Source organism: Felis catus, chromosome D2 (genome assembly GCF_018350175.1).
Source record: "Felis catus isolate Fca126 chromosome D2, F.catus_Fca126_mat1.0, whole genome shotgun sequence".
In the NCBI taxonomy this organism is placed as follows: Eukaryota; Metazoa; Chordata; class Mammalia; order Carnivora; family Felidae; genus Felis; species Felis catus.
In genome coordinates, this window is record NC_058378.1 from 14,450,432 (window position 1) to 14,477,912 (window position 27,481).

General features: G+C 52.5%; 1 protein-coding gene across 3 annotated transcripts in view; it reads right to left on the reverse strand.

Annotated features, from left to right (window-relative positions):
- SLC35F3 (solute carrier family 35 member F3) overlaps window positions 1-27,481 on the reverse strand; it is a 404,199-nt gene that overhangs the window by 94,047 nt on the left and 282,671 nt on the right. For 2 of the 3 annotated variants that reach the window (XM_023240397.2, XM_023240396.2), the window contains one exon: window positions 9,327-9,651. In XM_023240397.2, coding sequence (XP_023096165.1) covers window positions 9,327-9,651 — 325 coding nt within the window. Of the gene's footprint in view, window positions 1-9,326; window positions 9,652-26,276; window positions 26,628-27,481 lie in introns of those variants that run through there. The other variant, XM_011287215.4, reaches the window with a different exon arrangement.

Here is a 27,481-nt window from a genome sequence, read left to right on the forward strand (position 1 = left end):
GCTCAGTCGGTTGAGTGTCTGACTTCGGCTCAGGTCATGATCTCACGGTTAGGGAATTCAAGCCCCGCATCGGGCTCTGTGCTGACAGCTCGGAGCCTGGAGCCTGCTTGGGATTCTGTGTCTCCCTCTCTCTCTGCCCCTCCATCTCTCTCTCTCTCTCTCTCTCTCTCTCTCAAAAATAATTAAACATTAAAAAAAAACAGCTTTGAGATCCTAGAGGAAGGGCAATCCTAGCTGCGACCCTCAGAGGTGCGTATTAGGGGCTCTATTTTACAGAGAAGGAGTGAAGCTTGGAGCTTTTCGGTGACTAACATATGGCCAAATCGTGAAATAAAGGTGAAGCTGGGCTTCAAATCTGGGCTGTGTAATGACAAGCCTGCACTCCCACCATGTTATCACTGTGCCCCAAATGTAGGCTGCCGGCTTTCTCACCCACTGTTGCTCCATTGCCTCCATGCTCCTCCCTCTGAGGAAAGAGCGTTGACCTATTTCCCTCCCGGTGGCATTTCTGAAACAAGACTGGAACTGAAGAGGACAAAGGCCTCATGCTCCTTCTCTGAGCATCTGTGGCCTCTTTGATAATATGGATGAGTTGGATCAGAGAATCCTCAAAGTCCCTTCCTGACCTTTTGAGATCTCCATTCAGATGATCTTCTCCCTAAATGTGGTGAAATTTTAACTTTTCAGTATGCCCGTGAGCTGGCTTACGAAACTTGACTCTATGACTCAGGATTACACAGAAAAGAAATGGCTCAACATTCGCTGGGTGGGATGGGGTGGGGTCTGTGTCTCCTGGGCATCTTCCTGCAGCTGATACACACCCGGACACACCTCCCGGAACCTTCCTGCGTCCATGCACAGGAGCCCTTCTCCATCGTCTGACTTGTACACGTGTTAACTCCTCCTCAAGACCCACTGGCTGAAGGGGTCAGGGATGGATGGAAAGCCATCATTTCTTGTTCCGCACCTTCTCTACAGTGACCCTGATCTTGCGAATGTTCACAAGGGTCCTGGCACTTTGTGCTAAAAATTTCACTACATCTCTTGCTGGTAAGTCTAGCCGAGGGCCCCTTGACCCCCCATCACACGGATATGGCAATGATTTAAATGGCTACTATTCTTCAAACGCAGGATCATGTGCAATGGACCTGACCTTTTGCAAAATTTCCACAAAACTGCATGGGAAGGCATAACATTGCCGTAGCTGAATTAGACGTGCTCTGAAATTACAAGGTTACATTGGATAACCTCCTTACACTGCTGAACTGCCAAGACAAATCACTGATATCCCTTCAGGGATTAACAAAGACCTCAGATAACCGATGGAGGCTGAACTGAAGTACGTGAGGACAGAGGAGATCAGGAGCTAACACAATATGTCCTCCTTGCCTCAGTGAAGGCTGAAAAATCACTTGTGGAATATTCTGGACTCCTCGGTAGGAGAGTCTGGTCATCAGTGAATTTCGCTGGAGCCAGCAGCTGTTTAGCTGAGATGTGGTGGTGAGGTGGGGATGACACGTGAAGAGAAATAAATGAGCCAAACTATGAAGGCCATGATGACAGGACACGGGGGTGAACCCTGTACAACAGGGGGGACCTGGTGTAAAAGCATGAGGGTGCTGTCACTGTCTGGGTCATGAGGACAATGCTCTGTGCTTCGTTTCTCCACTAATGCCTCCTTGACTATTACAAATGGTATCTTAAAACAGGCAGAGACGATCTAACCTATGCCAGCCACCTCCTCTCATTTCTTCCTTTGCTGACACTGGGATCCATTATGACTTCCCATCTAGACTTGGAGCATGGCTTGTGTGCTCAGATGGCTATGTGCGCACGCATGTGAATGCACACACGCGTGCGGTGAGGATGTGTGGTGTGTATGGGGGGCTAGGGGGAAGGTACTCCGCCTCGGCAGCAAGCCTGACCAAGATCCCCTGGCATAGAGATGGTTGTATATCATTACCATTATTTACCACCAAGCAGAAGACACAGGCCAAACTAAAAACTAACGTTCCCAAATATTTTGCCCACTTTTTCTAAACCAGTTACGAAAACAAACAACAAAACATCATACATCAACTGCAAGGGCTCTGGATGTATCGTTGCTTTGGGGGTTGATGATTCACAAAAATGAGACAGGAAACAAGACTGCTACACGTCAGGAGGAAGGGTGAGGGCAGAAGCATGCGCTGAAAACAGGACATTGTGCCGCTCCCTCCGCCCGTCGGGCCCTGTCAGCTGGTGGCTTAGCCGGGGTTCTCGGGTCCATCCCACAGGAGGCCAAACAGGCCAGGCCTCCTTGCCACCTGACTCCTGTATCCAGGGGTACAAAGGTAGCTTCCCCCACTGGGTTATGAGCAGCTCAGGGGCAGAAATGTGCTTGGAACTTCCATTCCCCAGTGCCCCGCCGTGCAGGGTCAGAGTAGGCATTTGGTGAGGGCCTACTACACAAATCAATGCTTGTAGGGATCAAGAACGAACAAGCCATAGGTAACCAGGGCTAACCCCGGCATTCGGGTCTGGGTGGGGTGGGGAGGTGTGGGGGTAACCACAGGTCCCTTCAAGAGGCAGAGGGATCCCCATCCCAACATCAATATCCCCCCATTCAGCACCCCAACCCTCCAGCCTTGCTTCACGTGACACATTATATTTTATTTACGCGTTTGTTTCCCCGCTAAAATGTAAGTTCTACACAGGCAGGGATTTTCACTTGTTTGGGTCACTGCTATGGATACAGCAGTGACCAAACCCTGGCAGATTTTGTAGAATGCATTCTGGCAGATTGTGTAAAATGAATGAAAGGATATGTCCATCCTGCTAGAGTTGAAGATCCTTGCTGCCTTGATTCCACAGTGCCCTCACCCTATAAAGAGCTGTGGATGGGAGAACAGGCCAGAGCACGTCTGGGGCTCGGAGTAAGAAAGAGCAAGGACAGAAACCCATCAGCCTGCATCAGACAGAAGGCCCGATGGCACTGGGAAGGCAGGGGTGTGCCGGGGCATCGCTAATGAGGGCTGCCTTGGTGCAGCCTTAGCATTCACACGGGGCCCAACAAACATGTACCGATGTTTCCTGGAAAGAAAATCTCCCCCCGATTTTCAGAATGCCTGAGTCTGGTGAGAAAATAACCACTGGAATGCTGTTCACCAAAACAAAAGTTTGCTTCAGGGTGAAGAAGTGACAATTCAAAGCAAGATATCTGGCTTTGTAACACTTCAAGATTTAACCACTGTTTCTCAGGAACTGGGGTCCCTCTCCCCCCACCCCCTAAAAAAGCCTCACAAAGAAACGAGAAATGAAAACCCCTGAGAGGCATGGTGCCGCGGATGTAAATTGGGGAATTCTGTAACCAGTTGTATAATTAGCACTCGGAAGCCTTACTTTTGAAAGCAGCTCTGATTATCTGTCGTCTACTCAAAACGTCCTTAAGGATCCCACTGCTTAGAGAATAAAGCCCTTGATCCAGCAGCACCCAAAGCCCTTCCCCTCTGGGCCTCAGTCTGACCTACAGCTCTAACATGTACGGGGCCCTGTCCATGCACGCAGCCAGCCAGCTGACTGCCCACCCTCCTGCCTGCCTCCTCCTTACATCTCTTATAGCTCGTGTGATTTTCACGTGGGTCTCTCTCCCACTCCAGTGTGAGCTCCTAAGGTGAGGAACAACACCTGTGTGACCCACATGTTCCCACGTGCCCCAGATACACTGACGTCAACAAGTGTTCGGCAGTGGTGTTTCTAGATCCAGTCTGATGGCGGTGGTGGTACTTCTAGATCCAGCCTGATGGCGGTGGTGGTGTTTCCAGATCCAGTCTGATGGCGGTGGTGGTACTTCTAGATCCAGCCTGATGGCGGCAGTGGTGGTGTTTCCAGATCCAGCCTGATGGCGATGGTGGTGTTTCTAGATCCAGCCTGATGGCAGTGGTGTTTCTAGATCCAGCCTGATGGCAGTGGTGTTTCTAGATCCAGCCTGATGGTGGCGGTGGTGTTTCTAGATCCAGCCTGATGGCGGTGGTGGTACTTCTAGATCCAGCCTGATGGCGGCGGTGGTGTTTCTAGATCCAACCTGATGGCGGTGATGGTACTTCTAGATCCAGCCTGATGGCGGCAGCGGTGGTGTTTCCAGATCCAGCCTGATGGCAATGGTGGTCTTTCCAGATCCAGCCTGATGGCGATGGTGGTACTTCTAGATCCAGCCTGATGGCAGTGGTGGTGCTTCTAGATCCAGCCTGATGGCAGTGGTGGTGCTTCTAGATCCAGCCTGATGGCGGCAGTGGTGTTTCTAGATCCAGCCTGATGGCAGCGGTGGTACTTCTAGATCCAGCCTGATGGCGGCAGTGGTGTTTCTAGATCCAGCCTGATGGCAGCGGTGGTACTTCTAGATCCAGCCTGATGGCAGCGGTGGTATTTCTAGATCCAGTCTGATGGCAGTAGTGGTACTTCTAGATCCAGCCTGATGGCAGCGGTGGTGCTTCTAGATCCAGCCTGATGGCAGTGGTGGTGCTTCTAGATCCAGCCTGATGGCGGCAGTGGTGCTTCTAGATCCAGCCTGATGGCAGCGGTGGTACTTCTAGATCCAGCCTGATGGTGGCGGTGGTGTTTCTAGATCCAGCCTGATGGCAGCGGTGGTACTTCTAGATCCAGCCTGATGGTGGCGGTGGTGTTTCTAGATCCAGCCTGATGGCAGTGGTGGTGCTTCTAGATCCAGCCTGATGGCAGTGGTGGTGCTTCTAGATCCAGCCTGATGGCGGCAGTGGTGTTTCTAGATCCAGCCTGATGGCAGCAGTGGTACTTCTAGATCCAGCCTGATGGCGGTGGTGGTATTTCTAGATCCAGTCTGATGGCAGTGGTGGTACTTCTAGATCCAGTCTGATGGCTTCTCTGTTCTACCTAGAATCCTTCCATGGCTCCCCCCTAGTATCCACACGAGAATTTAACCTCTGTGTGAGGTGTGGGAGGTGTGGGAGGATCGCCAGGGGCTGCTCCCGCCTAGCTTACCTCCTACAGCCAAGTCAGAGCCCCTCGCATGCCATGCTCTCTGTGTTCCCTCTGTGTTTCCCTGTGCTACTCTGCCGGCCCAGGGTGCTTTGGCTTTAAAGAGCTTGTCCCTCGGTCATCTCCGCTAAGAAACCTTCCCATCCTGCCGAGGACCCACGCCCTTGGCCTCTCTCCTGGGCTCCCCTGCACACCCCCACACCTTGCTTGCCTATCTGACTCCCACACCAGGTGCTCTCTGAGGACAGGGAGCATTTATCATCATGACCCTAGCGCCCTGCCCGGAGAAGACGTGCGATGCCATTTTCAGAACAAACAAGCCTCTGGCTTGCAATTGCCCCAATTTGCTCCTTTGACCTTGAATGTTACAGCTGCATGAGACCACACACACACACACACACACACACACACACACACACACACACACGGTTCCTGCATTAAGACCGTTACCTCCATACCCACTGGGCCCTGATAAGACTTAAGATGAAAGGTATCCAAACTGCCCTTTCCCCTTTCTTGGCTCAGAATGTTTCTCGCTGTTTCTAGAAGAGAACCCGTTGGCTAGCTTCCAGAAGCCTGAAGCTACAAAAGGCAGAGGGAAACATCTGTCACCACTGTATCGTTCACTTTTTTTGGCAGCTGCATGATAGCAGAAGGTTCTAGCATTTGCTTATGGAAAGAAGTCACTACTGGAAGAAATTCCTGGCAGACTTTCTGACAAGAGTGCAGGAGCCCCAGATCTGCTCTGGCTGATTTCCGCTCCCCGTGGTGAGCCCTGGGATCTGAGAAGCTGTCCTCCTGATCTAGAAAGTCATCCCTCTCTGGGGCATGGACCTGATGCGGCCTCTTCCTCGGGTGCCCAGCTGTGTAGGAGACTCACAGGACCGCCCCCTTCCCGTTGTGACTGCGGTTTCTGCCGCGCCCACACACATCTCCATGGCCGGAGCCCAGCCTGGGTCCCAGGCACCACTACTGTCTTGGCACATCCCCATGGCCCGCTGTCAGCAAGAAGCAGGGAACCAGAGGCATGAGACTGGAAACCCAGTTCAGCTGGGCTGGGGGGGTTTCGCATCTGTGCCTTTAATTCCTAACAACAGTGCCCAATCGTGAGAAGCCCGGGCCAAGCTCTAGGATGCCCCGTGCCGCCAGCAGCACCCGGAGTTGACTTCTCCAAGGCGTAACACCTGCATGACGCCGCAGGGTTAGCACTTCCCCCAAGACCCGCCCCTGTCATTAAAATCGGTCATCACGGTACAGCGACAGTTGCTCACATCTTAACAGCATTTCACAGTTTACAGGGCGCGTGCATGGATGGTGCCTCATTTGATCACACAACAATCTCGTGTGCAAGACGGTGCACGTGTCATCACCTCCCATTTACAAGTGAGCATCTGAGGCTCCCACAGCTTAAATGATTGCCCATGGAGCCTCTCCTCTCTCGAAAGTGGCACAGGACCTGAGCTCAAACAGCCCCGGGGCCGGAAGTGAGTCACTCATCGGTTCCACGTGGGATGGTGAAGCCTGGTTCCTACATCTGGTCAGATTAGCGGCATTTAAAACCCTGTAGCTAAGACTCACAACTCCTGGGCCTTTTCAGTCAAGGCACAGCCCTTGGCCAGCAGCACCAGCATCTCCTGGAAGCTAGTTAGGAAAGCAGAAACTCAGATCTATCCAGAACTACCCAATTAGCATGTGCCGTCCAGCAAGATCCTGGGTGGACACGTTGGGTTGCAGGGGCTGTGCACTAGGCAACGTATGCTCTCCTTTCCACTTTGGCTGACTTTTCCGGCTTCACACTGGGAACACAGCTCGGGTGGGGAGGGCTTGGGGAAAAGAAACTTCCATCAGACTGCTTGACAGCCACAAGAAGAGCTGGCTTAACTGTTCCCCTCTCTGCGAACAAGGTCTCCACCTTTGTCCTCTTTTCCCCAGCTTCCTGCCGAAGCACTTTTAGCCAGAGACACACCTCTTCCACTGACTCTAGATCCTTCCCTCTCTGGCGCTAATTCTGATAAAAGCACAAAGAGGGGAGATGTGAGTTCAGTCTTCCTTGAGTTCTGGGAATCCCAAAGTCTGTTTAGAGAACCCCCAATCTGAGTTGTGACAGAGTCATGATCTCCTAAGCGAAGCCTGTGAGGCTAAAATTTTTTCTAATCTTTCCTTGCCCCTTCAGTGGTGTGCACGGCTTGACCAAGCTACCCACTCAACTGGTTAGCAAATGGGCCGTTCTGCTTAGAGCTGATTTTTAAAAAGATGGTTAGAAAGATTTTTTTAAAGAGGCGGACCTAAGCTTTACTGTAGAGACTGGGCAAGGTTTTAGGTGGCTTCGCTGACCATGTTGTGATTACGGACCCTGATCCTTACTGCTGTCCGGATCGCTCTGCCTCCACAACCTTTTCGTGATTCTGCAGGAAGTCCTGATGCTCCAGACACGTTCCGCAGAAAGACAATTCTGCAGTCGGTGTTGACTGATGTTCTGTGTTTAGCTAATCCACTTAGGTGACCTCTCGTTCTTCCCACCTGGCCTTTTTACCCCCCCCCCCGCAACTGAGCTTGGTTTTTTTTTTTTTTCTGTGCTTGTTCTCAGCAGTCGGTTACATGGCTCGAGGCCTGCCCGGAGTAGCCAGCCGTGCCCGTCTTGTCCCGAGGCGAGTGGCGGTCACGTGAGGACACGTGTGTAAACCAGCAGCCACCGCTGCCCTCAGGGGAGGCCCTGTGAGAGCGCACGCAGGTGAAGGGAGCAGGGAGAAACACGTCATCTTCTCCGCCAGGGATTCTCTCCCAAGAAAGGGGGCATAAGCTCGCTTCTAACTCTTTGCTAAGGGAAAGGGGCTTCATATTCTAGTCAGTTTCACGGAAGGCAAACGCTCCATCACAAACTCTGCATAGAGCCACATGACTTAAATACATCATTTACCGAGTGTCTGTTCTTGTCTGCGACCAAAAGCAGACCGTTATTTTTCTCTTGCCTTGGGGCCAATCTTGGGCCCTCAGGAAGTTTCTAGACCTATCTGTTTCAGTCTGCGTCTGGCTGCTCTTCAGGAGAGGCGCACGAAGTCCCTCTTTAGCAATGTCTGGCTGGCCCATGAGCCGCTGGTTTAATTCAATGCTGAGAATGCCCCAAGCCTGGGCCCCAGTTCCAGGCTTCAGACTCCTTGCTCCTAGTGGCCTTGTCTACTGAATTTGCTCGGATTCCTTGCCACTCAGGGGACGTGTGAAGCTAGCCTTATGACTCCGTCTATGCTCCATTGGAGCCCCTTCCTCTGGAATCAGTGGTCCGATTTCCAATTTGGTCTTCCAGTCCAAATTCTGTCTGTCGGAACTGTAAAAAGTAGGGCAGCTCACGCATCCGCCTGTAACTGACAGCGACATAATGATAGATTCCCGCAGGAAGGTTCTGATCTGAGTCTAGACCTCCGTTCCCCAGACTCGTTGCTCCTTGGACCCGTGATGTTTTTCGTTACCTTGTGATGTCTAATGGCAGCTTGAAAACAGGGGCGGAGCTCGGAGCAGATGGTCCGAGGGGCGCGGTGGTTTCGTGGGGCATGTGTTTGGCGGGGTGGGGGTGAGGGGGGAAAGAAGGCAGTGGGGAGGAGACCCTTCAACTTTCAAATTTTTCCCCCACCATGAGGGCTGACAAAAAGATAAGTTCCCAGGGCCCACCTGGTCACCTTGGCCAGCGTTCTTGCCTCTTTTTGTTTTTTCCCTGAGTAGATCAGATTTGGGCCAGCAGGAAGGCCTCCGATCAGGGCAACCATGAGATCCAACGACTGGCATAGGATGAGGACTCAGGGTCAACACCGACAACGTGACTTCTAAGGAAGGCTGGGGGGACCCCGCTGTATACAGAGGTACAGAGTTTGTCAGGGTTTCTGGCTTCTTTGGGAAAGGAAGGTCACACCAATGGGCTCCACGTGGGGAAGTAGAGTCAACAAGGCCTAGACGCTGCTTTGACTTTGAGAGCCACCCTCTCCAGGCCCAGGCAATCACACCACAAAGAAGGAGGTGTCCTGGGTCGGAGAGAGGATGAACGATCAAGTCTTTGAGGAGGGGCGATGGAACGACAGAGCTGTCCCAGTTGTCCCCTTTCTGGGGACCTACCACAGGCTGTCTCTGAAAGATGCTGCCTTTTGTTTCACATAAAGGACTTCTTCGGGCTGAAGACACAGGAAGCAGGTGCTCACCACCCCAAGGGGAGAGGATTCTGATCCTCGCCCCACTAAGACAGCAGGTGACACCGTGACCTCTGACCGCTGCTTCCCCCGGCCCGACGCAGCACCAGCACTCAACAGAGCGGCCCGGAGCGCGGGGCCTGCCCCCACGGAAGTGCCTACCTGTATCTCTGCTTCACAGACTGCTTCTCTGCGGACTTGCAGACGTGCCCCACGTAGTACAACGGGAAGAACAGAAAGTTCCAGTTGGTGGCAAACCACGTCAGGGTGAAGGGGGCGTCGAACTTCCTGAAGGTCAGCTTGGCGAGCTGCGTGGAGCCCGCCCAGGAGGAGCACACGCACAGCACGACCGCCACGCCCCAGAAGATCTTCTTGAGCTGCGCCCGGGAGCATCTCCAGCAGCGGTGGCTCGTCCTCCCGCCGGCCTCCGCCCCAGCCGGTGCCTGGGCCTCCGCCGGGCCCGGGGAATCCCGGGGGCGCTCCTCCCCTGGAGGAAGAGAAGGGGTTGGTTACCTGGGGGCCTCCACGCCTTCACCTCGTCGCCCCCGAAACCCAGGGGTGAGCGGGAGCGGGAAGGCCCCCGACCCCACTTGCCATTGTCAAGGCCAGCCGCCCCAGGGAGGGCATGAGGGGCCGTGGCAGACTTCTGGAACAAAACTTAAACAGAAGATGTTTTCGCTGGTTTAGTGATCCTCAGGATCCCGACCCCCGAAGCGTGGTTGTGGGCTAGGAGCATCAGCGCTCACCCCCAGCTTGTTGGAAATGGGAGACTCTCAGGCCCCACTCCAGAAGCCTCGAATCGGAATCTGCCTTTCCACAAAGCACAAGGGACTCTTGAATACAGAGGACAAACTGAGGGTTGATGGGCAGCGGGGGCGGGGGGCAAACGGGTGATGGGCATTGAGGAGGGCACCTGTGGGGAGGAGCACTGGGTGTTGTATGGAAGCGATGAACCACGGGAATCTACCCCCCAAACCAAGAGCACACTGTATACACTGTATGTTAGGCAAGTTGACGATACGTGATATATTTATACATATACAAAAGAATCTGCCTCTCAACAGGTGGTTTGCGTGCACACCAGTGTTTGGGAAACACGTCTCCAGCACGCATGGAGAGGCGGAAACATTTTCACCCTGGTCTGTGTCGGCTCACCCATCCTGCTGTGCTCCGGGGCGCCAGGCATGCCGGGTCCGGGGATGCGTGCCTGAGAAGGGCACAGGCCCTGACCTCTGAAAGCTCCCAGTCCACGGACACCAGCTCCTTCTGCCCGTTCAACGCACGAATGCCAAGATGCTCATCTTACTCCGCGTGGAGGGCAAAAATAGACGTTCCCCCTTTTCTCTCTCTATTTGCTTTGTCTTCCTGCCGACAGCCTTCAGTCCCACTGCGAAGCGTTACTTAAAAACCACAGCCTCTGGCAGCAGAGGCTGTGGAAGGCCTCAGACACCCCGTTCTAAGCCACGTGACTTCTGGGAGCCAGCCTGCAGCCCGAAGCCTGGCCCTGGGGCAGAGTCGTTCCCACAGACCAAGAGGAGGTAAAAAGGCGTTATTTTCCACCGTTTGGTTTTCATTCACGATTGTGTGCGAGCCGGTCAGCTGGAAATGCAGACAGAGCTGGAACGGTGCGTAGGGTGTAACCATGGACAGATGCAAATTTCCGGCGCACTTGCCTTTCAGACGGTCAGCCCGGCACTTAGTTGGTCGGGGGCGCCCAGTGCTCAAAGGCCGTGTCTATTACACGGGTGCAGGAGTCAGTGCAAAATCTCCTGGGGCCAAACATACTCTATATATTCTATTTAAACACGGTCAACTGAGCTTCGTGTATGATGCTCTCTAAAACAGTAAATGCACGAGGCAAAAATCCTGACCCAACTGTCAGCCCCCGGCTGTATCTGTTTTAGCCAAAGGTTCTACCAGGCCTTACGTGGCTACTCACGTGAGCAATCACGTCCTTTACTGGCTCAAATCCTGCTCGACACCATCTATAGTGTGCTTCCTTGCCTGCTTTATTAGTGTTTAATTTCTTTCTTCCTCTTACTTTTCATGGGAGTGTATATGATAATGAGAAGGCCTCTGGAAAATCAAATGCTTAATCACCCTCTCAGCTTCCGGCAAGTGGCGGGTCTCTGTCATGGGCTGGAGGGCAGGAGATAGGAGGGCGAAAGCAAGCATGTTCGCATCCTGTTGGGTTATGTCCTCCCACAAGTATGGCTTGACTTTGTTCCCAGCGAACCCCCGCAACTTAAGGGAAATTTAATTTCAGATAGATGCACGCATATTTCAATTTATATACACTGATTGCCGGGCATGCGGGACTGACCCTGCAAACCTTCATTAATGGGGATAATTTCCAAGCAGTGTTGGGGGTGATTTCTCAACCACCATTACCACTGTCAAAAACTCATGGAAAAGACAACTATGGAGATGAAAGAAAACGTCCACGGACAAATCAAATGCAGTTTCACACGACTAACTTCCTAATAAAGACGGACTCTGGAGGAGGCTGAGTAAATTCAGGCTTGTGGCTTTTTGTTTTTTGTTTTTTCATTTAGCCCTTCTCTGTGCCAAATACAGTTTTAAAACTTAAAGAATTAGGGGCACCTGGGTGGCTCAGTCGGTTGAGTGTCTGACTTCAGCTCAGGTCATGATCTCACGGTTCGTGAGTTCGAGCCCCACATCGGGCTCTCTGCTGTCAGTGCAGAGCCTGCTTCGGATCCTCTGTCTCCTTCTCTCTGTGTCCCTCCCCCACTTGCGCTCCCTGTCTCTCAAAAACACATAAACATTAAAAATAAACACCTTAAAGAATTAAGCGATGACAGATGCTGTGTGCTGTTCCGATGAAAGAGAAAGTCACCAAATCATGTAATGCTGTATTAAAATACTCCCGTAGATTTGGAATCAAGAAGTTATACTCTTTTTTATACAGATTTTTTAAATGTTTATTTACTTTAGAGAGAGACAGACAGAGAGAAAGAGCTTGAGATGGGCAAGTGGGAGGAGAGAGAGGGAGACACAGAATCGGAACAAGGCTTCAGGCTCTGAACTGTCAGCACAGAGCCAGACGCAGGCCTGGAACCCACGAACATTGAGATCATGACCTGAGCTGAAGTCGGACACTTAACCAACTGAGCCACCCAGGCGCCCCATGAGAAGTTATACTCTTAATTTTGTAAGCCTTTCGGATCATTTAACCAAAGGAATATTAAGAATACACAAGCTGGTACAGCGTGTGACTCTTGATCTCAGGGTTGTGAGTTTGAGCCCCATGTTAGGTGTAGAGATTAATTAAAATAAAAAATCTTAAAAAAATAGACAAGCAAAATAAAGACATTCAAAACTACAATCTAGGCTCTTCTTTAAAAATAAGATAGAACAATGTTTCCCAACATTAATAGGCATTATAAGAAAAAAACGATTCCATGATCGGAAAAGTCTGGAGAATACTAGGTAGATAGATCAGAACCAGGTTGCTTTGCTTAAGGAGTATTCAGGGCTGATGGGCATTATGAATTTCCACAGCTACAGAATGTGTGTTTCCTATATTATTTAAATGTAACACCTGTGGTAGGAATGGTGTCCCTTGGAACACACTTTGGGACACTGGAACAGACCCACAAGGAATCGTAGGCATCCAAGCCAAATTCATGGCCAACTTTCCATTTCACTGTACGGAGCTTCTTATGATAATAATAATTACTTATCAATTTCATTGCCTCATTCATTCCTAATACTAGATCTACCTCCCATAAACTAAAAGTTTTCTTTACAAGTAGTTTACAAAATTGCTGAATAGCATACATAATAAGGACTACAGACTAATTTTAGTACCCAGAGATAATACCATGGAGATTTTGCTACATTCTCCCTAGTCTTTAGTGTCTTTGTCTCACACACACACACACACACACACACACACACACACACACACACACAGCAAAACTGGGATCATACTGTATTTCTTCTAGTATTCATTTAACTGAATGCATAACAGCATGGACTTCCTAAGTTTCAAAGGGCGACATTCAGTATGATGTATCATAGGAATATCTCAGCTGACTCGGGAGCTGCCATGAAGCATCTGCCCCGTGCCAAGAGCTCCAGGCAGTCAATGAAATAAATATAAAGCATGGTTACCGTTCTTCAGGAACTTACAGTCTGTCTGGGAGTGACAAAACAGACCTGTGAAAGAACTACAGAACAATCATGTGTGAAACAGAGGGATTTTGACTGTAATGGAAATTGTGAACAGAGCACGACCAGCATGGGCCATGATACCGGTGGAAAGAACCAGATGATGCAAAAGGCTGGCCTGGATGAAAGACAGAAAGGCCCTGAGTAGAAAGTGGAGCAAGGTTCAGGGTCAGGAATACACAGGGCGTGCTGAGGGGCAGTGAGGAAGGCGGTGGGGTCTGAAGTCCATTGCCACCTTGCCCCACCTTGATACCCAATTTTTTTTTTAAAATTTTTTTTTTTTTTTTAACATTTATTTATTTTTGAGACAGAGAGAGACAGAGCATGAATGGGGGGAGGGCCAGAGAGAGAGGGAGACACAGAATCTGAAGCAGGCTCCAGGCTCTGAGCTGTCAGCACAGAGCCTGATGCGGGGCTCGAACTCACGGACTGTGAGATCGTGACCTGAGCGAAGTCGGACGCTCAACCGACTGAGCCATACCCAATTTTTTTTTTAATTCAAGTTAGTTAACATACAGTGTTCTTGCCTTGGTCAGACACTCAGCCAGGGTGGCTGAAAGGATGGGAGAAAATTCAGGTGTTAGTCGTTCTTTATTTAGGAAGTTCATACCCCAGCATCTATAACCAATAGACAGAATTAGTTAAGGAGTAAATAGAGAGTGATATAATAAATTTGGTTTTCAGGTGCATTGGTTCTCCACTATTTTTTTTTAATTTTTTATGTTTATTTATTTTGGAGAGAAAAGAGACAGACAGACAGCATGAGCAGGGGAGACACAGAACCCGAAGCAGGCTCCACGCTCTGTGCTGACAGCTCAGAGCCCGACATGGGGCTCGAACTCACAAACCGCGAGATCATGACCTGAGCCAAAGTCAGATGCTTAACCGACTGGGCCACCCAGGCGCCCCTGGTTCTCCGCTATTTGAAAGGCAGCAAACGTACCCCATGTCAGGTACCATTCTCAGGGTCATTTTAAATGCACTGATTTATGCTCAGACTTCAGAGAGAAGGAATTACAACAAGGGGTGCAGCATCCCTTCTCAAAAACCTCTCAAGTCTTCAAGCGCAGGAAACTCTTGCTGACTTTCCCTACCATCCTAAATTGCAAGTCAAGGGACTCCTCTGCCTTTGATTTCACTCCTTTAGTAGAACAGCTGAAACAGAAGTGCAGATTGTCTCAAATAAATCAGTGCGGAATTAGCCTCACGCTGTTTCCTGTCTCGGCTCCTCTGACCATTTGTTGTACGACGAGGAATGCTATTTATGTCACCTTCGCTCTTCCAACACCCCCTCCCGCCAACCACTAACTAACTACCCTTCTATCCACGATCTTGTGCCTTCCATCCTAACCTCAACACTTTAGCCTCAACAGTTCTGCAGGCAAAGTGGACCATACGCTCTGGCCCCCTCGTTGTACTGCCACACGCTGGCATTGTGGACTCAAGCATCTCCCTATTGGTTATGCCACCTGATTCACTCAGAAGCGCTGGGGGACACGAGGGCTCTTCCCCGGGTCGGAGGAGTGTTCTCTTATGCACAAGGTGCACTTCACGACGCGGTGAGACGAAACCACACCTGTGCACGAACTTCCATCCGGAGCTCTGTCCCGGAGTCAGGCAATTTACTGAAACCATGCTTCAGTCCTACCACCTGCAACATCACACGCACTGCTGGTCCCCTACTGGCACTTAGATTGCATTCACCGTCTTGGGTCAAGAAGCAGCAGCTCCCAGAGACAGAGTCTGCTCAGGACAAGGAAACTCTAGCTCATAATGGGTGAGCTGGAGGTCTGTTTTAGCCACTCATTCTCAGGCCAGGGCAAGCCTCGGGAGCTGTCTGCTGCTTTCCCCTGCGAAAGGTGATGCATCGGGGGCTTTTTGCGTTTATTTAGTGAAAGCCCATTTCTATCATGAGAAAGGAGGAAAAACTGGAAAAGCATTCACTCTTAACTTAAAGTTCCCATAAAACAGCTCCTCCAAATTTCCAAGAGAACACTAACTTTCTTTCTGAGGTCACCTGAGAACAAGTAGACTTTTTGGTGACTCTATGAAAAAGCATCCGGGAAGTTTGCACTTAGTAAGTGCCCAAATCATGTCTTAGGGGTAAAGGACCCAGAGCTGAGACCAAAGACCCACTGGCTGGCATGGTCCCAGAGCCGGGATCAAAGACCTACTGGCTGGCATGGTCCCAGCCTCCCAGAAGCAAAGGCCATACCCGGTCTCTACTGGGAGGAGGTAGCCCTCAACAACATCTCCCTCAATAAGACTTACATAATTATTTTTCATAGCTTTCTGGAGGCATAAATTTTGTAACCATAAAGTTAGCTTGCTTTAGGAGTACAATGCACGATTTTTATTACATTTACAGAATTGTGAAACCATCACCACTATCCAGTCGTAGAACATTTCCATCACCTCAAAATGAGTCCTGATGCCCACTTTCAGTCAGCCATCCTTGTCCACCCCAACCCCAGACAACCACAAAGCTGCCACCTCTACCAATTTGCCTATTCTGGGTATTTCATATAAATACGGAGATTTCTGCATCTGACTTCTTTCATTGACCATCACGTCTTTGGGGTTCGTCCATGTTGTAGCACGTGACATCAACTCATTCCCTTTTATGGCCGGGTGGCATTCCATTTTATGGATATTCTACATTGTGTTTCTCCGTTCATCGGCTGACGGACAGGTGCATCGCTTCCAGGTTTCAGCTACTGTGAATAACACTGCTGTGAACGCTCACATAAAAGTCTCTGTGTTACTTGTATGTTTTCCTTTCTCTCGGGTGGACTAGTTATGTTTTTAGGCTGCTTGTCCAACTAACATTCACTGACACCCTCTTTGCAGCACAAAGGGGCAGTGCTTACGTGCCCGCATCTTACGAGGTTCTGTGCTTCCAGCTCCATCCAAACAGGGCACGACTGAGAGGTGCTCTGGGAACCAGAACCTACTCTCTCGTTTTTGTGTCCTGGACTTCCCAGGGGAGAGTGCCTGACGAGAAATTGCCCATTGACTGGCCACCGATGCATATGCCGGTTCGGATCCAGGCCACCCAACTAAGTAGCTTTTATAAAATTGAGGAGCTCAGAAGGAAGTTTTTGTTTACGGCCATGTGCAAGTGTAAGTCATCTCCCAAAAATGCACGTCAGGTTTTGCTTACCTGATACACTCTTTCAATACTTGCGCAGTGAGTTTATGCATGATGGGGTGTGTGTGTGTGTGTGTGTGTGTGTGTGTGTGTGTGTGTGTGTGTGTAAGCAGTGGTTTGGAGAAGAGGGAAGAAGAGGCTGGATGTCCCAAAGCAATGCCCACTTCACATACCCTGACCCGTTATGCCCACCCGTACTTGCCAGACCATGCTTGGACTCCTGGATTTGGGGTCGGAAAATACTCGCATTATTCATACGTGCTCCTGGCTAGCACTGGTCACAAGGAAAGAATAGAATCCACAGATGATTAAAGTTGGATGCTGACCCTGAGAAAGGAAGAGGTGGGGGCACAGGCAGGAAAAGGGATAAGTGACAGGTATGCGTCACTTGTATACACGCCTTACTCTCTGTGAGAGGATTTTATAGATCTTTTTTTTTTTTAAACCTGTCATAATGTTGGCGGTCAGTATGACTATTGTTTTGCAGATCGGACGGCTGAGGATCTGACGGTTGCTCTCCAAGGTCACAGGTTAGTTAGTGGCTGAGATGCCCTTCCAAGCCTCTGACTCCCAAACATCGACAGGAACAGAGAGCAAGCACCCTTATTCTCCCCTACGAAAGTGGATTAGGGTCGTGGTGCCCCACACCCCAGTCAGAACTGCAGATCGCTGGAGATGGGCTTCAGGTTTCTGGAAGAGAGACCCTTGGAAGAGCCTCACTGGGTATGGGACTCTGGGCCAGGACTTACCATCCCGGAACAGTTTGTCATGAACTTCTGCGTCTTCCCCCCACCAAATTCATACATTGAAGCCTTAACCCCCAGTGTGCCTGTGTTTGGAGACGGTGCCTTTAATCAAGCATTTAAGGTTAAATGAGGTCATAGGGATGGGGCTCTGGTCTGACAGGGTGTGGCCTTATAAGAAGAGATGGCAGAGAGCTCACTCTCTCTCTGTCTCCCTGGGTGCACATGGAAGAAAGGCCATGTGAGGACATAGGGAAGGGGCGACCCTCTACAAACCTGGAAGAGACCCTCATCAGGAACCAGATTTGCCACCACCTTGATCTTGGACTTCCTGCCTCCAGAACTGAGGAAACCCATGTCTGCCGTCCGAGCCACCCAGTCCGCAGTGCTTAGTTAGGGCAGACTCACCGGAATAACCTGAGGGAGTCACAGCGCCGTGCGCTGTGCTTATGGGGGTGGGAGCACAGACCGTGACCGCCACCGTGCACGACGTGGGGCCAAGCTGCAGAGGACGGGGTACTTATTTGGATAACCTTTCAGGAGAAGAAGTAACTGCACTGATCGCTGGATTAGAGACATGAGATACTATCTCACACGCGTGCGCCTCCTGTGAGTTGCTCAGGCCTTTGTTGGAAAGTGAGTCCCGGAGGCAGTCTGCAGAGACAGAACACAAGGCAACTGCAAAGTTCTTTTTAAAAATCCAAACAGGCGCCGGGGTGGCTCAGTCGGTTAAGCGTCTGACTTCAGCTCAGGTCATGACCTCGTGCTTTGTGGGTTCGAGCCCCGCATTGGGCTCTCTGCTGTGGGCACAGAACCTGCTTCAGATCCTCTGTCCCCCCTCTCTCTCTGTCCCTCCCCCACTTGTGCTCTCACTCGTTCTCAAAAATAAGTAAACGTTAAAAAATACAAATAAAAAACCCAAATGATTTCCCCGGTGTGGATACAGAACTGGGGGGGGGGGTGAACCCTGAAGCCCTACCCTGTGGCAGTTAGAGAGCTAGAATGGGTCACGTCCACATCTGGCCAGCGGCCAGACATCCCAGACATCTGCAGTGGCATTTGCACCCCACTTTGCATTTCCTTAGAGGGCCCCCCATGACACTCAAGTGTGGATACACCAGCTTTAAGACAATCCCGACGGGTACACAGCCTCAGGCGAACGTGACATCTGAGAAAGTGACTGGCTACAGGTAAGCTTTCAAAGCAGCCGTCGGAGCCCCGGGGAAGGAGAAGTCCACGTCTCCCTTGGGAGGGAAGCAAGGCCTGCCTTCCAACCAGCTCGCGGGCACCCAGTCTTACTCCGCCACCCTGCCAGTGAGTGGCCCGCACAGTCCCCGGGAATCTCGCCATCTGCACGGCCCCGGGCACACGGCACCTCTGTATCCACAGCAGGGCTCACCACACGCAGCCGGTGATGTTTGGGGGCCGCCGGTGACCCACACACAAACACAGGCCAACACGCACACACTCCCCGTTGCTGACGTGTTTCCTAGTCAGAGGATCCCTTCGACCTGTGCGTGGACAGGAGCTCAGGCTGGCGGAGCTCATGGGGACAGGCCAGGGTTTCCCAAGAGGGTAGGCTGGATGCGGGGATGGCCCCTCCAGGCAGAATCCTTCCACAGGCAGGAAGGGGTGCACCCTGGGGCCTTGTCCCCCAGCGGGGAGCGGGACAACAGGGCCCTATTTTAGCTGATGGCATGGGCTCTTACTCGATTTCCCTTGAAGAACAAAGCACTGTTTTCTGAAACAGACCACCAAGTTCTCAGCAGGGTCACACACGGGCAGGACTGAACGTGTTCTGACCGGAAGTGGGGTCGGCCTGAACGTGTGAACCTCTTCCTCCCAAGCTTTGTCTCCCGCCTTCTGTACCAACTGACGGGGACGTGGCTCGGCTAATCCCGAACCATGAGGCTTTTCTACAAAAACACCCAGGCCTGCCTCGAGCAAGGCTTATGACTTCCAGTACCTTCCAGAGATCTTCCTGTACTTTTTTTTTTTTTTTTTGCATCGCCCCATCACCTGGGGGTCATCTCTGGAGGCCAGCAGTTTCCGGCTGCTGAAGATTCAGGGAGCAAGTTGTACTCACACAGCTGGTCTTTCCTCCCCATGTTCAAATACCCCGAGAGTACATGCCTCCTTGTGGACACACACACGGTGCACACACACAACACAGGCTGAATTTATTTCTGCCGGGTTTCATTTCCTCAGAGCCCTGCTCTCTTGAGTGTAGCTACTGAAGGGTTTTAAGCAGATAAACCCATCTCTGCTAATGAAGCTACTTCCTAGACTCATAGAATGTGTCTTGCGAAGACAGTGGGTAGGAGATCTATTCTAACCCCCCATCTTTTCAGAGAAGAGAAGGCCGGGCTCCAAGAGGTGAGGCGACACGTCCAGCATATTAATCAGCAAGCGGGGGAGCAGGAAAGGAAACGTCAGCGTCCCGACCCTCACCCGGTGTTCCTCCCCACACATGCTTTCCCAAGTCACACGACGTCTTAACCAGTGAGTACGGATCACTCGCCAAAAAGGCTTTTAAGAATTACATCTCTTCTTGGCTCTTCCAAGGCAGCTATTCTGAACTCTTTCCCACCTCTGAAGCCTCCAGTCCCCATCCGCGATCCTCGGCAGATGATTCCACATCCTACGTTGCAAAGAAGATCAAAGTCACCAGCTCAGGTCCTTGACTTCCCTCCCCTGCCGTGTCCACATTTCTGTGTCTTTGCTCATCAGCTCTTCCATTTCTCTTTCTCAGGGCCACTGCCCCCTTCTCTCGTCTTGTGCTTTCCTCCCGTGCCCCTTGCCGCACCCCCACCCCCCGCCCCGGCCACTGTTGCGTGAACCACATTTCTCCTGTGCTGGAACCAGCCTCCTTCCTCTGGTCTACAGCAATGCTTTGCTTTCAAACTCTCTCCTCCCCCTGAAGGTGGAGAACTGCTCTCGCAGCCAGGGGCGCCTGGGTGGCTCAGTCAGTTAAGCGTCTGACTCTTGATTTTGGCTCCGGTCATGATTTTGCAGTTCGTGGGATCGAGCCCCACGTCGAACTCTGCGCTGACAGCGCGGAGCCTGCTTGGGATTCCCTGTCCCCCTCTCTCTCTGCCCCTCCCCCATGCGTGCTCCCTCCCTCTCCCTCTCTCTCAAAATAATAAGTAAATAATCTTTAAAGAACCGCTCTCACTGCCAAACACATTAACCAAGTATCCCCACACCTGCTGTTCCTCTGCCTCACCCAACACTCACCCCTTGAGATCTGGCTGGCAGACCAGCACCCACCTGAAATCGTTTCTACAGAACCGCCCTCCTTGGCTGTACAGGAAAACCCTGGATCGCAAGTAACTTGTTCTGTGAGCGTTCCCCAAGACGAGCACACATTTCTGAAAAATTCTGACTTGATAAATGAGCAACGTCTTGCAGTCTGAGTAACAGGGGCCGCCGAATGTCACGTGATCACAACTGAGCCAACGGTTCTTGAAATCTGCTTCGAGTGCTTTGAATGGCAAGCAGGTTTCTGGAACGAACTATGCTCGCAAAGCAAGGTTTTACTGTATTTGCAACCACGTCACGCTCGCTCTTTCTTGGTTTTCCTCCTGTGGTTTCTATGATGCCCTATGACGTGGGTCCTCTGGTTCGGCCTGCAGAGACTTCTCTCCCGCCCTGTCTCCCAGGTGCACGTGGCTGTGAGGACCCTGCACATGCCTACTCCCTCCCCTCGAGCCAGCTCTCACCTCATCAGTCACTCAGCCTCCGCCACCCCTCCCTCCACCTCCTGGCCCGCTCCACACCTGCGCGTGAAGGCACTGCCAAGGCTTCCAGCTCAGCCCATCTAAACCCGACCCCCAACTCTCCTTCATGGATGTGCCTCCCCTCCCACCCCTGCTGTTGCCACTACTGTTCATGGCATCTCTGCTCCTGGAGACCCTTCAGGCTTCACCTGTAGAGCTGCCTTTGGCGGCTCCCTTTCCAGCACTCCACCCGAAACCGTGATACGTTTTGACACTGTTGACTCTATCCTCCTGTCTTCATTCAAAAACATTAATTGTGATGGATGAAATAGACTTCGTGACCCATTTGGAACACCACAGCTATAGAAGACTGTCCAATTTCTCCGACCTCGATGGTGTGTTTCCCCCCTTCTTTGGCCTCCCCTTCCTCCCTGCTGCAAATTATTCTCCTGAGCCCAGCATTCAGGAGGCCTCTGAACCCTGGCCCCTTCCGTCCCCCACGACTTCTTCAGGTAGCGTGAGCTCTGGCCCCAGGAGAGGGCACACAGGTCACTGCCACGTGCCAGCCTTCCCTAGCTGTGCACCTCTGTCTGTGGGTTGCCTCTTCCAGGAACACTGTGTTCGTACCTCCCGCCCATGACAGCACAGGGCACAGGAACAGCCTCTACCACGCTGTCCTGATCGTGCTCAAGTCCAGTTCCAAAGGATGTACAGTCATCACCTGCATTTTGGAGATGAGAAAGATCCTGAGGCCACCTCCAGGCTCAGCGGGAAAGCGTGTCCTTCGTTTATGTCATTTTGGCAAAGCGGGGGGGGGGTGGGTACTGGTGGCCAGAGAGCTATTTAGTAGTCACCTGTGTCCCAGCCAGACGGGAGCACGCCCTCTGCTGAAACGCGTCATTTATGTTATCATCCTTTCATGGAATTAAAAAGAAAATGAGATTCCAACATGGCATCTGTGACATTACACAATACACAATGACAAATGACTTTTGTTACTGAACTTTCAGGTCTGGGACCACCCAACCAGGCGAACATTTTTGGGTACAGGAACCCTTTGGCAGTATGTTTCTCAAGACTCCCGTAAGACGGGACCAACAGGGCTGGGGCTCCACCTACGTGATAATGGGGCACCCCAGGATGACAGTCCTACCCCATTAATAGAAACCCAGTAGCCACACCCACACTGGGGGTGGCTGAGACAGGCTGACAGCCCCAGAGCAGAGGCACTAAGCATATCAATGACAGTGGGTCTGTGAGTCCCAGGGACGGTCCAGACCTCTACGCCATATTGCAGCGGGAGCTCCAGTGAGCAAACATCTACCCAGCCCTTACAGAGTGCCATGAGCAGATGCAATTCCCACTGCCAATCAAATGAAATGCAGTTGTACAGAGGTTCTGCAACACCCTGGAGCCAGTGAAGATCCGGACACGCAGCCTGACATGCTTACTTTCAAACTGCATGACCTTGCAGGAGCAGTTTCTCTGAACCTCGCTCGGTTTCCTTGTCTATCAGTTGGGGTAACAATGCTTATCCTTCCTTTGGGAGAAACAGCAGGAAGGCAGCCATCTCCCCGAACAAAGTGTCTGCAACACGGCAGTCACATTCGCAAAAACAATCATTCTCAGTGTTAAGAGGGACGTCTCGCCCCTCTTCGCTTCCACGTAAGAGAACGGATTCCCGCTGAGCTTGAGTCATTTGCCGAAGTTACTCAGGTCAGCACGAGAGGTGGGCACTAAACCCGGCCCACCTAATGCTAAAGCCCTCACTCTTTCCAGAATACTACACACCGCCAGCCTCTTGGGGAAACCTACGGCACTTCTCAACTACCGATTCCTACTGAATGTAATTCTACTGAGTGTGATTTAGCTGGTTGTGAATGTAGACGGTCCCAGGAAACACTGCTCTACTAGAGATGTACCACTGATCGATGCTCAGTGTCTGCACCCGATGGGAAAGGGAGGAAAAGGATCAGAGAACGAGCTATGCTGTCAGACGGGACAGATGCCATCAACCTGGCTGGAAACCACTTTTCGAGCCTCAACCCCTCTCTGGGGCCCAGCTGCTCTCCCTTCTCATGCTTCCTGGCCAAGCCTGTGCACACACCAGTCCTTCTGCCTGAAACAGCTCACCCTCCCTTCTGCGCCTGACAAGTTTTCTCACTTCGGTTACAACACCTCTACCTCAGAAGGCTTCCTCCTCAGACAGGCCTCCTCTTGTTCAGGAAGGTCTTCTCCTCAAGGAGGTCTCCTCCTCGGGAGGGCCTCCTCAGATTACTCAATTATCAGCGTCCCCGTGACACTTTGTCCTTAGCTCTGTACCAGAACTTTCTCTCTTACACTAGATAATGTATCTATCTGCATGTCTCTTTGGCACTAGACTGAAAACTTCCCTGAGGAAATGAAGCTAGCGTTGTTGTTTATTTTTGCGTTTCCAGGGCCTCGCTAAGTGGGCAACGGATGGGGAGTCGGGTGGGATGAGGTCTCTGGCGAGTAAATGAAGTCCGCTTGTCCATTTTTCTGTGTTTCAGTTCAGCCCAGCATTGCATTTTCTATTTTGGTTTTATATGTGCCGCATGCTGGTGCCTTCTTGCCTCCCCATAGAAGACACACTCCACAACCCAATAAATATTCCTTGCTGGCTGCATTCTGTCACTATAGCCCGTCTGCCAGCCACACAGAAACAGCCACAGGATGGGGACCACCCTGCCCTGTGCATCCAAGGCAAAACAAAATGATTCAGCACTTCCAAAGCGAGCACATAAGATGTAAATGGTTTCAAAAAATAGACCAAGAGCCAAACTGAACAAAAACACCAAGCGAAAAAAAAAAAAAAAGGCAGAGAGAAAGTGCTACATGTATTCCCGGGCGTACCAATGGCAGGTTTTATCCGGCCCTGGCCTGCAGACTTCTGCTGACATACACGTAGGTATCCTAGGCAAAAAGGGAACTGGGGGCTTTCTAGCATCACCGGAACTCTCTGGATGCTTCTAGATACCGTCCTCATTCCCTTACTCTTTGAGAGCAAGAAGGTTTGCTGAAGGCACAAGACAGTCTGTGACTGGAGGAGTGCCAGACGTTTATTAAGGAGCTACTGTGTGCCAGGTATGTGCTAGGTATTATCACCCATCCTACCTCATTGCATTCCCAAAAGTCAGCTGAGGTGGGTTTATGACTTCTGTTTTAACCAGGGCTCAAAACAAGGAAACTGAGGCTCAGCGCTCACGATTTACGCAAGTCAGCCAGGGGGCAGAGAAGGAGAAGGGCACAGTCTTGATCCCCGATCTCTCCGATTCTCAGTGAAATACACTTTCCGCTACAGACGCATAGGGGCAAATGTTGGTTAAAAAACCGAGTCCATGGCTTGCTAAGGTTGTCAGTGTGGACGGGAGGCTCAGAGTTCACCTGACAGTTACACCTAAGGCAACGCAGGAGGGTGTCCCCATTTTTATTCCCTGAAGGTGAACCTGGGGCTGGCATGTCCCTCCCTGCCTCCTGCAGCACCTCTGGGGTCACGGGGCACCCAGCCTGGGTGACCTCGCCGTCCATATTCAGCCTGACTCCGCGGGAACTCAGACGTGTCCTGCACGATGGGCTGGGGATTGCCGGGGGCGGGGGTGGGGGTGGGGGGAGACACTCTGTTGTTGGAAAGCAGCACCAGCCTGCTGTACTTAAAAGGTGGAGGTGGGTGACTTCCCACAAGGACCCCAGGAGTGGGCAGACATTTCCAGCTTCTCTATGGGACATACGCATCCTCCAATCCTTCCCCTCCCCCATCTGGCACGCACGCCTGGGCAGTGTCCCTGAGAAGGCCTGGAAATGCAGAACCCCTTAGGAAAGTCGGCACATGCACTAAACTTAGGTGTAGATGACAGATACCATGTCTCTCCTAAGATCGGGATGGGGAAGGGCAAGAGACAGCTACACGAAGGGGAAAAAAAATCAGCCTCCTTTAGACAGAAAATGATGCAAATGGTAAGGAGTTGCAGGTTCGTGAAGAATCGTGTCCTGAAAAGCACAGGTTTGGGATCAGAGGGCCCAGAAGTCCATTCCTGTCTCACCACCCATTAGCTATGGGTCTTGGACAAGTCAATCCGCCTTGCAGGGTCTCACAGTCCTTAGCTGTTCGTTGGGGGGTAATGGTACCAGGATGGCTCCTGGTCGACCCTGGTGGACCGGCTGGGCTGCGTGTGGAGTACACAACCGCCCCAAGTTTCCATCTCATTCTTACTGGTTCTCACTGTGACAAACAAGGACTCATGAGGGGCACAGGTCCTTGGAGGCCATCATACAGAGGTCTGGGCTCCAGGCTGCAGTCCCAGGGACAAGGTAGAAGCTGGGCTCTCTCCTACACACTGGTTGCACCGGGCTCTGTTAGCTCAGGAGACACGAAGGCCTGGAACCGAGGGGTCCGCCTTCCTGTCCCCACTGGCCGGGGGCTCCCTCCCAGCCCTCGCCTGGCCAACTTGGCCAGCTCTAGGAAGACTCAGTCATTCCACCTCCCGTTAGAGCAGTTCAGGATGGAGCCTGGTCTCTCTCTGCATCCCTCCTCCCTGCCCCCCATCAGAAAGGGAGGTCCCCTTTACTCCAGCAGGATAACAGCTGTGTCTGAGTAAGTGTCTGTGTCTTTCCCCGGAGTTGGGGAAAGGACCTGTTTACAGGCTGCTGGTGGCTTCTCTCTCACCTGCTTGCCCGCCCGTTCCCAGGGAGCTGGGCACTCACACTGCTGGGGGGCTGGCAGGCTTCAGGGGCAGGAAGGCTGATTTGGGCTGCGGCAGATACATATCTCCTTCCTCCACCAGCAGAGCAATACCTCTGGTCTTCCTAGGGGTGGGGGTGGGGGTGACGCTCCAAACCCAGGATATTCAAGTGTGTGTGTGTGTGTGTGTATGCGCACGCGCCTGTGTGTGCAGTGTGGTGGTGGGGGTTGGTGTGAGGGAGAGCACTGGTTAGTGTCTGGGAGACCCCTTCCTCCTCGGCCCCAGCTGGCAGGTGCCTCAGGACAGGACAGGCAGGAGCTCAGGCCACCGCTGCCCGCTGCTGTTGCCAGATGTACTGGGGGCCACGCAGGGAGGAGCCAGCCCTGTGTTCTGGCAGCAGGGGGACAGCCCCGCAGACCCCGCAGCAGCTCAGCCCGGCGTGCCCGGGAGCCACCTCTCCAGCTGCCACCCCCGCCCCCCGCAGGCATCAGGCATCGGGGCGCTGCACTGCGGGCGACGCTTCCTGGGGAGCGCGGCAGCACCCACGGCCAGGCAGCCCCAGCAGGGTGCCCCCCCCCACCCTCCTCCAGCCCCGGGGCCATTACCTTCCACTTTGGTGAGGGTAAGGACCGGACTGTTGCAGGCGCTGAGCGGGGCCACCCGGGCCGAGTGCTTCTTCATGATGAGCCGTCCGCCTGCAGGAGCGCCTCCGCCGATCGCCTACATCCTGGGGCCGGCCGGGGCGCGCCTCTCGGGTCCGGTCCCGGTGGCCTCCGCCGCGGAGGAGCGCGAGCGGCTGGCCGCTCAGGCCCTGCCCCCGGGGCTGCCGGCCGGGCTCCTGTCGCCCGCGCGGCTCACTGCGGCGGCCGCCCCTCCGAGCACATCTTCCCTGGCCGCGCAGCCACTCCACACACGCGCCCACAGCCTCCTGCCTGGAGGTTGCTGCAAACTCCAACGTCACGTACAAGTGCGCTCCCCACGCCCACCCCACGGGCTCACCTGCTCCGCCCCCCGCCCTGGGACGCCCGGCCCCCCGCAGCAGCAGCCCGGGCCCTCCCTCCCAGCCCTGTCCCGGGCTGTGGCCTCCTGCGGGGCTGGCCATCAGCTCCCAGGTCTGCCCTTTGCCACCACCCGCTCGCTCGCGGGAGGGGACACCCGAGAACTTAGCCTCGAGTTTAAAATGCGAGGCGTTTGACTTTGCATTGAGAGCTGACTTCCCTGCACAGAGTCCTGAGCTGTGGTTTACAGGAAGAAGTCAGGAAAGAAGCAAAGCTTCCCCAACGGCTTGTGTGAACTTCTTTGAAAGAGTCTAGGGGCACGTTATCTTGTCTGGCCTCGGGGGACAATTTTGGTGGGGGGGCAGAAGATGCAAAGTCCACAGAGCAAAGCAGCAACAAGAGGAAGCCTTGAGATTTCTGCTCCCGCCCCACCGGCCGGGTCCAGCGAGTCCCAACTCCCTGGGAAGTGGAGAAACTTCATCTCTGCCCAGCTCCCGGGTTCATGCTGCTGCCGCCGGTCTGGCATTTGCCTCTGCACACACTGGTCTCACTGCTCCCACTCAGACCCAGCTGTAAGCTACTGGCCAATGACGCGTGATAAAAAGCAACGACATCCCTACTGCATCAATGGCTGGGGTGATCCTTAAGTGACCACCGAGTCCCCAGGACGTTTATGCAATGATAATGCATCATTCGAGGTGCCCTGCCATCACCCTGCAGGTAGGATGCACAGGGCTTGCACAGCCCAAGAACTCCACGAGGCCTAATGGGCATCTCACTCACACATGCCCAGGCACCCGTCGGAGTCCCAG